This window comes from Zosterops lateralis (assembly GCF_965231275.1).
Source record: "Zosterops lateralis genome assembly, chromosome: Z".
NCBI classification, from domain to species: Eukaryota; Metazoa; Chordata; class Aves; order Passeriformes; family Zosteropidae; genus Zosterops; species Zosterops lateralis.
Window position 1 is genome coordinate 5840621 of NC_139800.1, and position 15247 is coordinate 5855867.

Sequence of the window (15247 nt, forward strand, 5' to 3'; positions counted from 1 at the left end):
GGCCCTATAATCCTGTAGACAAGGTAACAACAGCAGACATTCAAAATAGAATAAACTGTCAATTCTTGAGGATGGCACTGCTCTGACAATGATTTTGCACACAGAACTAAATGGCAGAAGGATAAATAAATGTAGCTCAGGATCTACCTTTTCACTCTGCAAAAAACCAATTCTCTTCTCCTTTTCAGAACATACCATAATTTTTTAATCTGAAACACTGTAACAAAAATTGCATCCTGAAAAACATCTCGCGATTCTTAAGGAGTTTATGCAAACAAGTTAACTGTTAGCTGAACTGTTAACTGTTCTTCCTTCAGAAGAAGAAAAAATATCAATAACTTTAATTATTAAAATGAAAGTTTATACCATATTTTTAAAAGAAAACCATGCCACAATATATCAGAAAAATTAATAATTATATTTGATTTGGTATAGTTGTTCAAATAATAATCTGTATGATAAGAACATAGAGTATCTTACTCCGTTTGTTGTCAATTCTTTTGCTCCTTCTCCTCTGATTAGCTTCTGCACACTCATTCAGAATTATTTTTTGCCACATGATGGTTTCTAGATACTTCTTTTCTTCAGAAATAGATTTCTGAATTTCACTGACAAGAGATCTGCTTAGAATTAACAGAAGTATTCTCTATATAAATCAATGCATACAGTAGAGCTAAGAATATGAATACATTTGATTTCAAAAGGAACTCTGTAATAGCAGGCTAACTTAGGTAGTACTAAATAAGGAGTAAATCAGGAGAGAAACCAGATCTTTAAATAAAAGGTGAAATCTTTCTCTTTGATCATTTAGAGTTGTTCACATGACAAATGAGTACTCCACATGCAATGCCTCTATTACATTAGTATATAAAAAATAAATTACAAATTATTATGCATAATTTCTCATACTTATAATGCTTAGGTTTGTTTCTTGTTATACTGTCACTGGGAGTAGTATTCCCTGCTGTTTCTTCTAGTATTTGGTGATGAGAGGAAACAATCTCCATAGTTTCCTGAAGAGGTCTCATTTACCTTGATGTTGTTTGGGCTGTTTCTGCACATGCTGCAAGCTCCACTGAATATGCATGTCCCTCACCAGTTTGTTTTTCATTAGAGGTGGCATCCAAGTAATCTGAAATTTCTTCTGTCTCCCTCTGCTCACCACCCACAGGCTGTGACAAAAAAAAAAAGAAATATTTGAAACAACTGGTAGGCACAAAGTTAAAAAAAATGCTGTATATAAAAGAGGTCCAAGAACACTCTTTTTAAAATTGTATGTCCGTAAAGAATTGAGGAATTGCTTAAGAGAATAACTGGAATTCTACAGGTATGAAAGACCTGTAAAGATGCAATTCTGTGCCAGGAGTAGTATGCCATGCAATGTGCTCCTGGCAGAATTAGCCACGAGAATTAGGCTACTCAGAGTCACAGCTTAAAACATAAATCTCAACTGGATGACAGCAAACAAAAGTTGTTCGATCTGAAAGTTATTTGACTGGACATTTGAAATGACAACAAAATCATTTCAGTTTCCTGTGGCTATGAGCTCCTGTCCTAAAAAATAATATGATGCTTGAGATGTCTTAATCTCATTTCATCTCATTGTTGCAGAAGCCTAAAAATTTGCAAAAGGTGAGATCCATGTCTCATCTGAAGTTCAGTAACTCCCAGCTGAGCAGTTATTTCTAAAGATACACCTCTCCTGACCTACAGCCACTACAGATAAGATTCACATCACTTACCTTCAACCTTCTAAAAGCCAGGCATGTAGATGACACTAGGCATCCTCATTACCCCATCACTTGTAAAGAGGAAGAGCTACTCTGAGAATGTAGAGATTCACCTCATCCTACATTGTGCGAAGGGGAACCTAAATGATTCATGATTCTGACTTAACTCTAGTTAGATTAGACTTAACTCTAATCCCACCCTAAAGACAGGTCACTACATAGAAGTTAATTTGAGTTGCTGGAGTTTATTCACTGTTTTAGGCATGTGACTGCAACACTCTGCCATGTATCACTCAAGCTCCTGAAATCTGGGTACTCATTAGCTTATTACATACTTGAGTAATGCTGAAAGCTTTTAGGACACACCCTCAGCACACATGCATAGAAATGCTTTCATAGGGATGTGGGAGAACTGGTTAGTCCTTTCTTGCAGTACAAACAGACCTGGAGAATACCTTGATTAATTTTTTTAATTGACATATTTAGCAGAGAGATTACTAAAGAGGGGAATTGTCTTTTTAGAAGTGGTCTCTCTGGGCCAAGAGACAATACATGCTAACATGGGATCTGGGGTTGTTTAGCCTGAAGAAAAGGTGTCTCAGCAGTGCCCTTATCCCTCTCTACAATTACCTGCAAAGAGTTCGTACTGAGATGGGGGCTGGTCTCTTCTTTCAGGTAAAAAGCAATAGAAAAAGGGGGAGTGGTCTCTAGTTGTGCCAGAGAAGGCTTAGATTGGGTATGAGGAAAACTTTTTTCACTGGAAGTGTGGCTAGGCACTGGAACAGGCTGACCAGGGAATTGGTGGAACCATCATCCCTGGATTGTTCAAAAGATATGTGGATATGGCACCTGGGGACATGGCTTAGTGGCAAACACAATGGCTCATGGTTGGATAATTGGACTTGATGATCCCAAAGGTGCTTTCCAACCTTAATGATTGTATGGCAGCTAGGGAAAATCAAATATATTAGCTTAGAAAACTATCAGAGTAGTACTTTCCATGGATCAACATCTGCAATGGGAACAGGGTTAGCGAAGGAGAAGAAAACATTTCAAAGAAAAAAACCCCACACTTGCTTTGTAAGAGACCATATACTAAAATATATGGGATATCCAGCCTCCTGATTGCATTTACAAGTCAGTACAGACTCTCCTCTTTTGGATACTTGTTTCACCACAAGAATACTCTAAAGAAAAAAGGGTAAGAAAAGACTAAAGTGAACAATATGCTGCTACAATTCAACACTTACTAACAAATTAACTGTTGTTTTTTTTTTTCCTTAGTAATTTGCTTCCTTCAGCCTTTAAGATCAGATAAAGGCACAAAGAAAAGATAAAGTTGATTGTTGTTTGACAAGAGATTAGAGATCTCATTTCCACGAGACTCCACTTCTCAATTTTAACTGCAATTTTGAGTAAATCTATACATTAATCTTCACACAGCCGTGCTACAAATTTCAGAAATCAATACTTCACTGAAAGAGCTTTGTAAAGTGCTATGATTCTGAGATATTCAGCCTATGGACCTTTCAGCACCTTGAAATTAGATATCTTTGTGGTACATTTAATTACATGCTGATGTATTCAGTTAATACTACTAGGAAAAGATAGAATTAACTTACAGGTTTTGGATGCTTTATGCCATTGTGGGTTGTAAAACTACCTTAAATAGCCAGCTTTACGTGACCGATTATTGATTTGCAGCTCCAGATCATTTGAATACAATACAGAGCAGAGAATCAGGCTGCAGGTTTACAAGAGATGCTTAATATAGTCTGCAGCATAAATCTATATCTCCTATCTGTCCTTCTCTTTCCCTTCTTATAATCTAAACAGGAAGAAACTATGGCTTTCCTTCCATGCTCCTCTCCATAATTTTGCATTGGTGTTATTGCACAGGAATGCTGTGTTACAGAACACCTTCACAGCACAAGAGGCAACAAGAAGGATCACATGCTGTATCCACACATACTGGTTTCTTCAGGGGAGGACAGGAACAAGTGCATGCCTCAGTTTTTTCAGTATCTCCTGCACAGGCAGAACTAAGCACAACAAATACATTTCTAAATACATGTGTAAAAAATCCCCACTGAATAATCTTCCTAGTATACAGGAAAGACATAGCTGTTATCTATTTTGTGATACTTGCAAAGCATTTGCATTTATAGCAGTGAGAACTATGACAAAAGAAAACAGCACACTATTGCCTGGATCAAAAACAGAACAGGATGCAGTAGGAACCTGGAGATGGAAATGGCTGGTATATGCTGGTATGCTACAATGAAATAACAGGATAGTGTTTTGGAGAGAACATGAGACACAGAAGATGAACAGAGGGTCTAGAGTTTTGAAAAAATCCATGCTGATTCTAGGTTTCTACATCAGCCAATAAATTAACTTTACTAGGATTTCCATCCCAGCAAGCTTAGCTACTCTCACAACATGGATACATCCAAACAGGAAACACAGGACTTTTAAAACAAAAACAACTGAAATTCTTTAAACATGCAAATAACTGATGCTAATTTATTCTTCGCTAAGATTCCCATCTTTGGCTGCTTTGTATTATATTTTATGATAAACATAAAATTTCAAATATGAATTAAACCATGGTTATACGTGCATACAGTCACCATCCACCTGCAGAACACTTGGTTTCTGAATTTAGCTGCTCTCCCATTTGGCACTAGAGGAGTGGCAGCTTGTACCATTGATCCTGACAAGGCATCCAGAGGGGCCACAAGCTCTGCTGGCAGGGCATCACTGCTCTCAGCTGCTGATGGATCGATGGAACAGGCATGACTCTGACACTCTGACTTGTCAAGGAATGGGTTTTGAACTTTAAGACTCTCTGAATCACCAGGGTATCTCAACAAATCACTGACGTCAACTTCACTAGTCTCTATATTCTGTTCAGTGAATACATCCATGAAAATCTTCCCTGGCCATGACAGTGAGAGATCTGTATCATTATTAAGTGAATTCTCTTTTACTGTGTTATCTGTGTCAACAAGGGTCATGCGGGTTCTGTGGCAATTATGTAAAATGTGTGGAAATGTCTCTTCTGGTGTCTGTTCCTTTTGAACTGTTATTATGTCTTCCACAGGATCATGCAGACAGAGGCTTATTTCTGGAAAGCAATCTCAATTACCTAATTTTCATGATATATAAAAATTGAACTTACAAACTTTACAAAAAGGAATGGAGCAACTCTTTCTAAAAAGATGTAACTAAAATTCAGTTTAGATGTCATCTCTCTTTCTAAATATGTGTGTACATTTTATTAACATTTTTTTGCCAAATCCACAAGACTCAAAGCCTTCCTTCATACAATATAGTAACAAGACCTAGACTGAGCTCTCAGTTTCAAAAGAAGTTTCAACTTCAGCTTTTGAATTCTATAAAAGTGAAAATCCAGGGCAAAAGAGACTAAATCTGTTTTAGTCAAAGATACCATGTCATTGCCAATGGCAAATAACCTGAGGGTGTTATAAAGCTTTAAAGAAAAGCAATTTAAAATTTCTGTCACACAGAAATAATGGAAGTAAACATATTCATAATAACTTAAAATATATAGTTAGTAAAACACAATATGGGAGTTTTGATTATGTGTTTATGTGGATCCAGTACAGGTATGGAGGATTTGTTTCTCACAAACTTCAGTTCAAAACCATAGGATTTTGAGAAGTCTGCATGGTTTGGTTTCCACACTGAGTACAGAACATAAAATCGTAATTGTTTTTGGAAAAGGAATACTGCTGTTTTTCTAATCACTTAGAGCTACATTCAACAGAAGCACCCATTCTTACATGAAGAAACTTTTTTTCTATTTTTTCCTCTATCTCTGTTTTAAATGCTGTGCAGAAAAAAACCCCAAACCAAACATGATGCCTCCAGAGACCAAAATCATGTTTTTTTCCATATAACATTTGTATATAATAGCACTCATACTAGTAATACTGGATCTAAGAAAATCTTTTTCAATGAATTTTTGGAGTCTTACTGCCAGCAAGTGGCAATATTAGGCAATGCAAGAAACCTTTAACCACTGGTGACATGATTTAGATAATGTTCACACACAATAAAGTAGAAAGGGCAGAAATCTGACAGCAGGTTCAGTTTCCAAGCTAGCATAAAACCCTGATTCTTTCTTGAAAAATTATTCCCCCACCAACTGTTTCCTGTCTTTTACATGTGCATCAAACTGCTTCTAAGTACAGATCATTTCTTATTTTGCCTTATTGAATTACACTTTATTTTTACACAGCTTCTCTAATTCATCTAGACTTTAAACAACTGGGGTAAAAGAAAACTTCCCTGGCATAACTTTCTCTGCTTGAAGAACTATGGTATAAACAGCATGTTATATGTGTTACAAATTTCCCAAGAAAAAGGCTCGGTGCATTTGTTGAAGAGTGGGTGAAATTTTGCAAGATCCTAAAAATCCCAAAGTCAACTGAAATTCAACCCTTAAATGTGATATGTTCTCATGTCACAAAACTCCAGAGACAGTAGCCCAGGTGGGGTCTCACAAGAGCAGAGTAAAGGGCCCACCAGGATTCCAAAGTCCTCCTCTGGCAGAGCTGTTTTCCTGTCAGCTATTCCCCAGCTGCCTGAGGTTATTTCTCCCCAGGTACAGAACTTTGCATTTCCATGTGATGAATTTAAGGAGACTCTACTCCTCCCAGTTCTCCCATCCTTTCAATCATTCCTCCCAGTACCATCTCTGAACTTGCTGAGGGTGCAGTGTGTTCCATTTCCCCACTAATGGAGACATTGAATGGTTCTGGCCCCACTATTGACAGAATACCCACAACAGAAATCGGTGCTGCTACATCATCAAAACCAAGAAAACTCAGCAAGACTAATTGTGAGGCGTCAGAATTCTATGCATAGATAATTTAGAGATTTATTTTGTGTTTTCAGGGATACACAAAACTAAGATAGTCAGTGGCTCACTGCTGGTTGTCAAGGCATCTGTCCTGACCTTGCTTCATATCAGCACATGGAAGCCCTTGATGGCCAGTGGTTTATCTCACTCAAGATCCTTCTGCAGGACTCAGACCTTGCTAGTGCCAACATCAGCCAATATCCAAAATGTAAAATCCACTGTAGTGATTATTTCCAGCCTGCTTACTCCAGGCTCCTAAAATATCTTCTCTGGAGATACTCTCAATGTATTCAATCTGCCTGTTCTCCAGAGACTTTTAATAATATGTGATCCCTGTTTCAAGGCATTTAGAGTTTGTTCTATGGGACTAATCCTGTACAATGAGAACGTTTCACTTAATAAACCTCTATTTTTATATTAACAGCTGTGTATTTTTCAGAAAATAATGTCCTAGGAGATTTCATTTTTTCCCCTTTGTTCTTGAGATGGAATATTTGACCCTGTCATCACTCATATTTGCTGGAAGACAATAAGGACAGTAGAACATAACAGCATTTTACTCTGATAAGGACAGTAGAATAGAACAGCACAGCCTTGGAGAAATAGATAAAAGGATGTAACTTAGGCAAACAGAAGCCATGAAAAAATGCAAGCAGGATGACATCTCAGCTCTGCAAGGCTGACAAACCAGAAGTTATGCAAAACAGTGATTTTGTGCTTACTCAAAAGCAGCAGTCAAAGAACAGGCACCAAAAAAGGACAGGGGACATTGAAAACAGCCAAAGAAGACCCTAAAGTTCCACACAGGGATTTCTGATAAGGGTTGCAGCTATATAAAATAAAGTAATAGATATACATCAAGTAAGGGGGGATAGCTAATGAATGTGTCACTGGTATGTATGATAAACACTCTGTTCACTGTACACTCAGGGCACTCAGCTAGAGGAAGGATTCTCCAAGTGACCACTGCTCCAGTAAAGAATGCCTGTTCCCAAATACTCAAAACTGTGTTAAAAAGTCCCTGCCTGGCCAATTTCCATATCAATACTGGTCTCAAACATGCCCTTGGTAAATTCTACAAAGATCTGCTTTTTTCCCAACATAAACCTTAAAGATGATCCTTAAAAAAGCCAAGTAAAACTGATTTATATAGAATCCTAACTTTTTATTTGTAGGTACAAATCAATGGGAATAGATGGTACAGTCATAATGATACGACACCGGCATTAAACAGTCTTTCACAGCAGAAGCTCTGCTACTACCTATTTCTGGCCACAAGTAAGACTCTCCCAAACAAAAGGACAGTTACAGACAAGCTCTTCCTCCTCAGAGACCTTCCAAATGCACCGCCTGTCTCATGGCTTTCCTTGGTGGGAAACATTTTAAGCTACAACTGTCTTCCTTAGTTCTGCTTAAATAACATCACTTACAGATTCTGTCTCATGATGATGTCTTTCCCACCTCACTTTCACTGCTATGCATGCCTCTACCCTTATGTACTGCAAACTTAACAACTACAGTTCTTACAGAAAAAAAACCCAGAAAATAAAGCTTAGCTTTAAAGTTTTCAGTGTGCTCAGCATCAGTGTCAACAGCTGTATGGTTGCTTACCTTTTGTTCTGAATCCTTCTCAAATCCATTTAATTCAATATCTAAATTTAGGAGAATAGAAAAATATTTCAGTTTTACTTTTCACTTCTGAAAGTTCTTCATTGTCTCTTAAAAAAATGGCATAATTTCCTAATTAAGGCTTAAGTTTCAAACCTTAAAAATTACTATAGTCATGCTCCCTAAGTGGAACTGACAATAAAATTTGGTTAGGCTCCGTTAGTCACCAAATAATACACCAGAGCTATTTTGTCACATTTCCTCACTGTAGTTTAGAGTCCTGTGTTTCCAAAGACTATCAGCAGATGGAATTGCCACCCATTTCACATGACGAGACCCAGCCTCTGCCCTCTCTAATTACAGTGCAGTTAGACAATGCTGCTAAAACAATCCAATAACTTACTGCCTCTGGACAGTGATGATCCCAAACCCCCTGATCTCACCACCCTGTTTCAACATTCATGTGACTCCCTGGAAATTTCCTAATCAGAAATAACGTGAGAGTTTTTTCTGTTGGATTACCAAAAATAAGCTCAGGTGGAAAACAGAGAAACAGATGGGGCAGTCCTACATTTTTGGGAGCACTGAGGAATGGAAATACAACTTAAGTAGCAGCACGTGGGGAACAGTAGCATTTTTGTTTATCTTTTCTTACAGATGCCACTCATTCTTGGATATGTTAGAATGAAGGAAGTAGGAACACTCCATCACCTGTCTACCTCAGACATCTGTAAGGCATTTTAAGCACCATGTGGCCTGTAACCTCTGTCAGAAAATTCCACAGCAATGAAATAATTTAAACTGGATATATACCACTGGTCAGAGGAAACAGTTACTTCTCAAAAAAGTCCTAACAAAATACTTACAAAGACAAAACTTGCAGTCCTTGAATATAAAAACTGAACAACTGTTGTAAAAACCACAAATAGTCAGATTCCATATAAACCTACATGGATACTCATCTTCAGCTTATCAAGTGGTTTTCTCAAGTGATTTTGCCACAGCTAGAGCAACTTCTAGCTTTGTACAAATACAACATACCTACAGAATTATCTTGCTGTTCTTCTGCTGCAGAATTTAATGAAAAACCAGGCTTAGAAATATTTTCAGAAGGTGATGAGTGGTTTATCCAACCCCTAGAATTAAATAATAAAATAAAAAAAATTCTTAAAGAATTGAAATCTGCTCATCTTAGCAACATTTTTACAGTACTTTGGGTTGGTTACAATCTGTGGAAACAGCTGCACTTATTTTAGTGAGATACTTTTCTTTACAAGGACATGCAATAAATAAGACTTCTATGTTTCCTATGTGGAGCTAGCAATGTTTCCACATTTGTTCTCCAAGTGAAAAAAATGGCCTTTTCTATTCTTTATTACTTCTTTCTGTATTTATGTTATAAATCTATCTTCTACTGAAATATTTCCATAGTTTCCACAAACAAAAAGCCTAATATTATTTATTACAAGTTTTTATCTGTCTAATGGTTTTCCCTGAGTTCTGTTATTCTTGTTGGCTATGTTCTTAAACCAATTAATGTAGTATCATCAATAAAATTAGGTCCAAGTACAGTTTGAACCATATTGGACACTGAACTACTGCCAACATAAACAGAGATCCTTCTCTAAGCAAACAAGAAAAGTTTTTCTTAATAGAACACTGGGAATAAAATAACACACTAATGAAGTATAACAGAATTATTTAATTACATTATGCCTGACTGGAATTCCTATGTGATGTATTACACTCACTTCAGTAGGGACTGAGACTGGTCAGATGTGCATGCCTCTTGAGGCACCTGAAAGAAGAAAAAACTTAACAAGTTCGTAAACAAAGTTCACTTTATTGTTAATTTTCTCAGTTTTATGGCAAGCTTATTATCTTCCTTCTGTAATTTAGGTGGGAAATGGAATTCTTAGACCAAATTATTACATACATTACTACTAAGATACAAAAGCGTTTCACTTTTTTTACTTTACTTTTTTTTGCTTGTACTATTTGACAAAAATGTAGAAAAATAAATCAAGACTATAGAAGAAAACATTCACCCACAAGGAAAACAAACTGTAGCAAGAAAGATATGATTGCTTCGAACTTAAGGTGTTTTATACTTCAAAGGACCAAAACACAAGGAATTTTAATTTCAATTCACAGTTTTAATCTTTTTTTGATAACTTTTTTCAATAAATAAGACATGGTGGTGTTCCAAAAACTGTGATGTTTAGTATACTGCTCTCAATACCCCTATAAATATCATATTTAAGGAACTTCAAAACTTGCAATTCAAGATCAGCCAGTTCTGAGTGACAGGGCTGCCACAAGTCAACACAGGAAAGAGCAGGTGGATAAGGAGAGCACTGATGTCACGGCAGGAGCCAAATCCCAAACCTTTGTTACCTGGATCTGCTTTTTGTGCTTTTGCCAATAACACAGAGATCTCCCTCAGCAGGGAAAAAGGAGCCTTTATACAAAGTCTAAGGCAAACTAGGAATGGTTAAGATAGTCAAGTGAACTGCAGAATGGTTCTCTCACTGATGAGCTAAGACTAGGTATTACCAGTGGATTATCCTCACACTGGCTGCAATTTTAAACAAATCATTGACTTCCAGTGGACAATATTAACAGCACTAGAGGACTTTAGGAAAGAACACCTTGGTGTGGACACTAAGTGAGAGCTTCTCTGGCTTACACAAGGTACCAGCCACCCAGCAAGAACAAACATCTTAACAATCGCTTCAAAAGCAAGATGTAGAAATTCCCCAGTAGCAAGGACTGCCAAAAGGCTCCCTGGAACAGAACAGATTCTTCAGTTTGCGCAACAATTATTGACCGATGTCATTCCAGAACCTGGCAATGAGATGGTTTGAAGAAAGTTACATATTTTCCTTAAATAAGACCTTCAGGCGAGTCAGACTGAATATTTACACACAACATTATCCAGAGACCAAGCAAGGTCAGGAGAATAACAGAACAACTACTAAACCTCTCTAACTGGCTAACACTGCCCAGAGCGACACTTTAAAATCTCAGCAAACTACCATTATAACTCAGAACAAGATGCTGTTTTGTCTTCTAAAAAGTTAGGTTCTAAGCAAAATCAGTTTATAGCTCACTGGTTGAGGGATCTTCTCAAACCATATACATTACACTGATGGTATTTTTGACCACTGACTGAAGTACTGGGAACAGCCTTTCATCCTGCCCTCATTTCTGGTGAAGAAATTCCTGCAAAATCTCAATAATAGAATCTCAATAATAAAGATAATATAAAATCAATAAAATAATAATAAAATGATAATAAATAATAATAATAATAATAATCTCAATAACGTAAATTTCTCACTGGAACACTTATTTATACAGACTTACATATTTATACAGATTTATATATTTATACAGACTCTGTATAAATGAGGGGACTCTGGATGTTTTCCAAAAAGAGACTAATGCTTAAAAGCTGTTAGGTGTTACCTAACCTAACAACTTTTGGTGCACTTCACCAAACAGTGTAAGAAAAAGGGGAAAGCACAAACTTAAAATCATTGCACCTATCTGAAAAAACTGTAGAATACCATTTTAACAGAAAATGAAAATGACTGGTTGAAAAGAACCTGGATCCCACAAAATCTGTATATATGTCCACAATATCTGTATATATGTCCATCTACCATCTCTGGTAGATGAAAATTCTTAACTACAATATTTCACATGATGGAATCAAAGACAGGACTGCATATCCTAAGTGTCCCAAAACCCATCTGAAGTACAAAGAAAGCTAAGACTCTCTGCAACAATTAGAACAGATGCTACTTTCCCCAAAAACACCCACAGCCATCTACTCTGCATGAACCTCATGTCACATCACATCTAAATGCTGTGCTCATGTATGATAATTTCTGAGGACAAGCTGGAAGGAAAGCTTCTGTGAAAGTACATTCCATGTTGGCTCCTGAGGTGGTTGAAGAGCCACATTGGTGCAATGTACACATGTGGGTATCAAAGACAGCAGGCCAAGACCATTCCTTACAGTATTCAGTAAAAATTTAGAATTTTATACTGTCCCCAGGCTGTGCATGACCAAGCTGCCAGTGTCTTCTGGTACAGGTCTCACCCAAACAAAAGATACTAAGAACTACCTAAACTATTTGGTAAAAAGTACTGGGTTTCTTTGCTTTTCTGACTTTTTCTTTGGTGAACTGGGCACTTGTCCTTAGACTTGGAATTGGCTAATCTGGAAAGAACCATGAAGCCAAAGGCTAAGGTTAAGAAGCAGCTAGTCAGATCATCTCAGAGAGGGGAAAGGGAAAGAGCAAATGTGTGTTTCTCTCATTCCCTCTGTCCTTAGAAAATAATTATAAACTTCAGTCAAGACAACTCTCAGACACGCAAGGAGTTATGGACAATGGACAAATAAAGTTATGGACAAAAATATTTGAAGTAACAGCATCTTTTGGATTTTATTCACTGTTTCCCACACTGTCAGTTGAGACAAATTTATTTGCAATTCTAGAATGAGCTGTAGAACATTCACTTCAGTAGAAAGCGTGTCTTTTTTTCAATGTACCTCTTGTCATCTAGGAAGGAGTCTAGCTCTTTTTAGAAAAACTCCTTTACTGGAATAAGGATACACAGATTGTGGGCTTTGGACTGGTGAATCCAGGCTAAAGACAGTGTAACAGACACAGTTAAAAGCAAAAAACCTGTTTGAATTATTTCATGACCCTGCCATATATAGGTGGAAAGCCAATTGCTCAACTGAACAGAAGTTTATGGGCTAGCCACCAACCACAGTAAATACATTAAAAGTTAAGCTAATTAGCAGATTAGGAAATGCAGAATTATCCACGGACCAAAATAATTACCCCATCATCATGCAAGCAGACCTTTTATTCTGCATTTTGGGTTATTATCTCTTTCCTTTTGAAAGGAACAATCCATCAACCATTGGATCACAGCTAATCTCATAATGAGTAACCCAGGGTGTATTCTGGCACAGTCAGCCCAGATGATTACCCCTCAGCTCCTGAAGGGAATGTAGGAAAAAGTCTGTGCTCCACAACTTCTTCCTCTTTCTCCTGGGCTTGTTCCTCAAATCTGAAAGGTTATGATCTTATGAAATGCCAGAGCAGACACTTGGATACATTCCTGCAGACTGCAGGTCCTGCAGACACAGGTAATGAGGTGAAATTCAATTCAGCTGTAAATCACCAGATATTCTCAAGGGGAAGCCTGGTGGGTTTATTAATAATTAACCATTAGAAATGCTTAGAGAAGACATTATCATTGCTGGACTTACTGGATTTATCTGTTCTGCCTTACGATGACATGTGTGGTCACCAAATTTCGATATAAAACAGATTTCTGGAGAAAAAACACCTAGGAAAAAACACAAACAAAAAAATCCCTAGTAATTAAAATTTTGATTGTCTTAATTTCTATGTAGTTTTCCATAATTCCATAACTTTTTACATAACTCAGTAACTGAGCTACATGAATCAAAACTTCTGATATGCAATGGATTTAACTGGCAAAATAGTCTATCACACTAGATTTTGAAACTACAAGAATGAAATAAAAATTAATACCACCAGCCAGCAGTGGAAATTTATTTCACTTAGTGTTCCTGGACCATCCCTGATTTTGCATTGGATATTAGGTCTTTCCTCTTATTTTTTAAACTAATAATTTCAATTTTGGTAACCTGCCTCATCCAGAGGCATCTACTCCTAGATGGCATCATGTTTTAAATTATGACTATACAATGAAAATATATTTATACAAACTAAATATAATAAAATACGACAAATTAAATATTTTATTTTATAATGACAACTATACAATAAAATATAATAATATAAATTAATAAAAATATAATATAATATAAATTTAAATTATGACTATACAAATGAAGACCTTCTCTCAAAAAAAATTAAAAAGAGAAAAACTCTTAAGGTTGGACCCTATACTTGAAAACTAAGATGTTGTTAGTGACACTAATAAAATACTAATCAAATCAATATTTTCACTACCTATCTCCTCACCAAATTACCATTATACAAGTATGCACAAAATTGTGAATTATTAAATTCTAATTCCAACTTATTAAATATAAATAATGGAGGTAAAATACTAAACATATCACAATCTGTTACAGCTGCAGAGACAAAAACTCCCCACTCAACTTTCAGACCAATGCCCCCTCCACAAAGGGAACACAGCCAAACAGACATGCCTCAAACCATGTATGTTGAATGTTGCAAGGATTTAATTCCAGTGGACAACCACAGGGAAGCTCAAAATGGGATGATGCTCCTCTCCCTCCTCACTTAAGACTATTGAGCAACTATAAAAGATTCAGCATTGGGAAATCACAGCCATTGGAATTTCCACAGATTTAAATGGACTGAAGATTAAGATTTGTATTAACTCAGAGCAGATTGATAAAAAATTGTGGTCCACTCAGTTCTTCAAACTGGCAAAAAGATAAACACAACCAAATCTGGAAAAATACCATATGTCACTCAAAGAATAGCCAGTCTGAAATAAAACCTGTGGGATGCCAGTGAAATGGAACATATAAAAATGTCAAGGAAATAATATCAAACGATTATGTAACTAAAACATGCTTGCTCATCCAGCCTGCTCTATGGGAGTTATTAGGGAATATTTTAAGAGCTTAAATGAGTGTGCATTCATTTATGCTAAAAGTATTTAATGGTTAACTAAACATAATGCACTGAAATATCCCTACTCAAACTTTGTATGTTAAAGAGAACAGATATAACAGATATAGCAATATTAATGGGGGGGTTAAAATACCATAAGCAGCTAGGGTTATATGCATACAGAATCCTTTATTTTGTCCTGCACGAACACAAGAATACATACATGTAAAGAAAAAGGATATCCCTATATATAGCTCAAACACTTCTCAGTCACAGTGCACAGGAAAAACAGAGAACTCAAAAGCAAACCTAATCAAATATTAAAAATACGCTGAAGAATCTTTTAAAATTAT

At 36.5% G+C, this 15247-nt stretch overlaps 1 protein-coding gene across 1 annotated transcript in view; it reads right to left on the reverse strand.

Annotated features, from left to right (window-relative positions):
• The window catches only part of ANKRD31 (ankyrin repeat domain 31), a gene marked incomplete at its 5' end in the record, with an annotated part of 66312 nt that overhangs the window by 47075 nt on the left and 3990 nt on the right, over positions 1–15247 (reverse strand). Inside the window, 9 exon segments of the mRNA XM_083884265.1 lie at positions 481–608; positions 1033–1206; positions 2726–2742; positions 4350–4382; positions 4384–4408; positions 4410–4872; positions 9271–9365; positions 9981–10027; positions 13526–13605. Of these exon segments, the coding sequence (XP_083740391.1) occupies positions 481–608; positions 1033–1206; positions 2726–2742; positions 4350–4382; positions 4384–4408; positions 4410–4872; positions 9271–9365; positions 9981–10027; positions 13526–13605 (1062 nt within the window).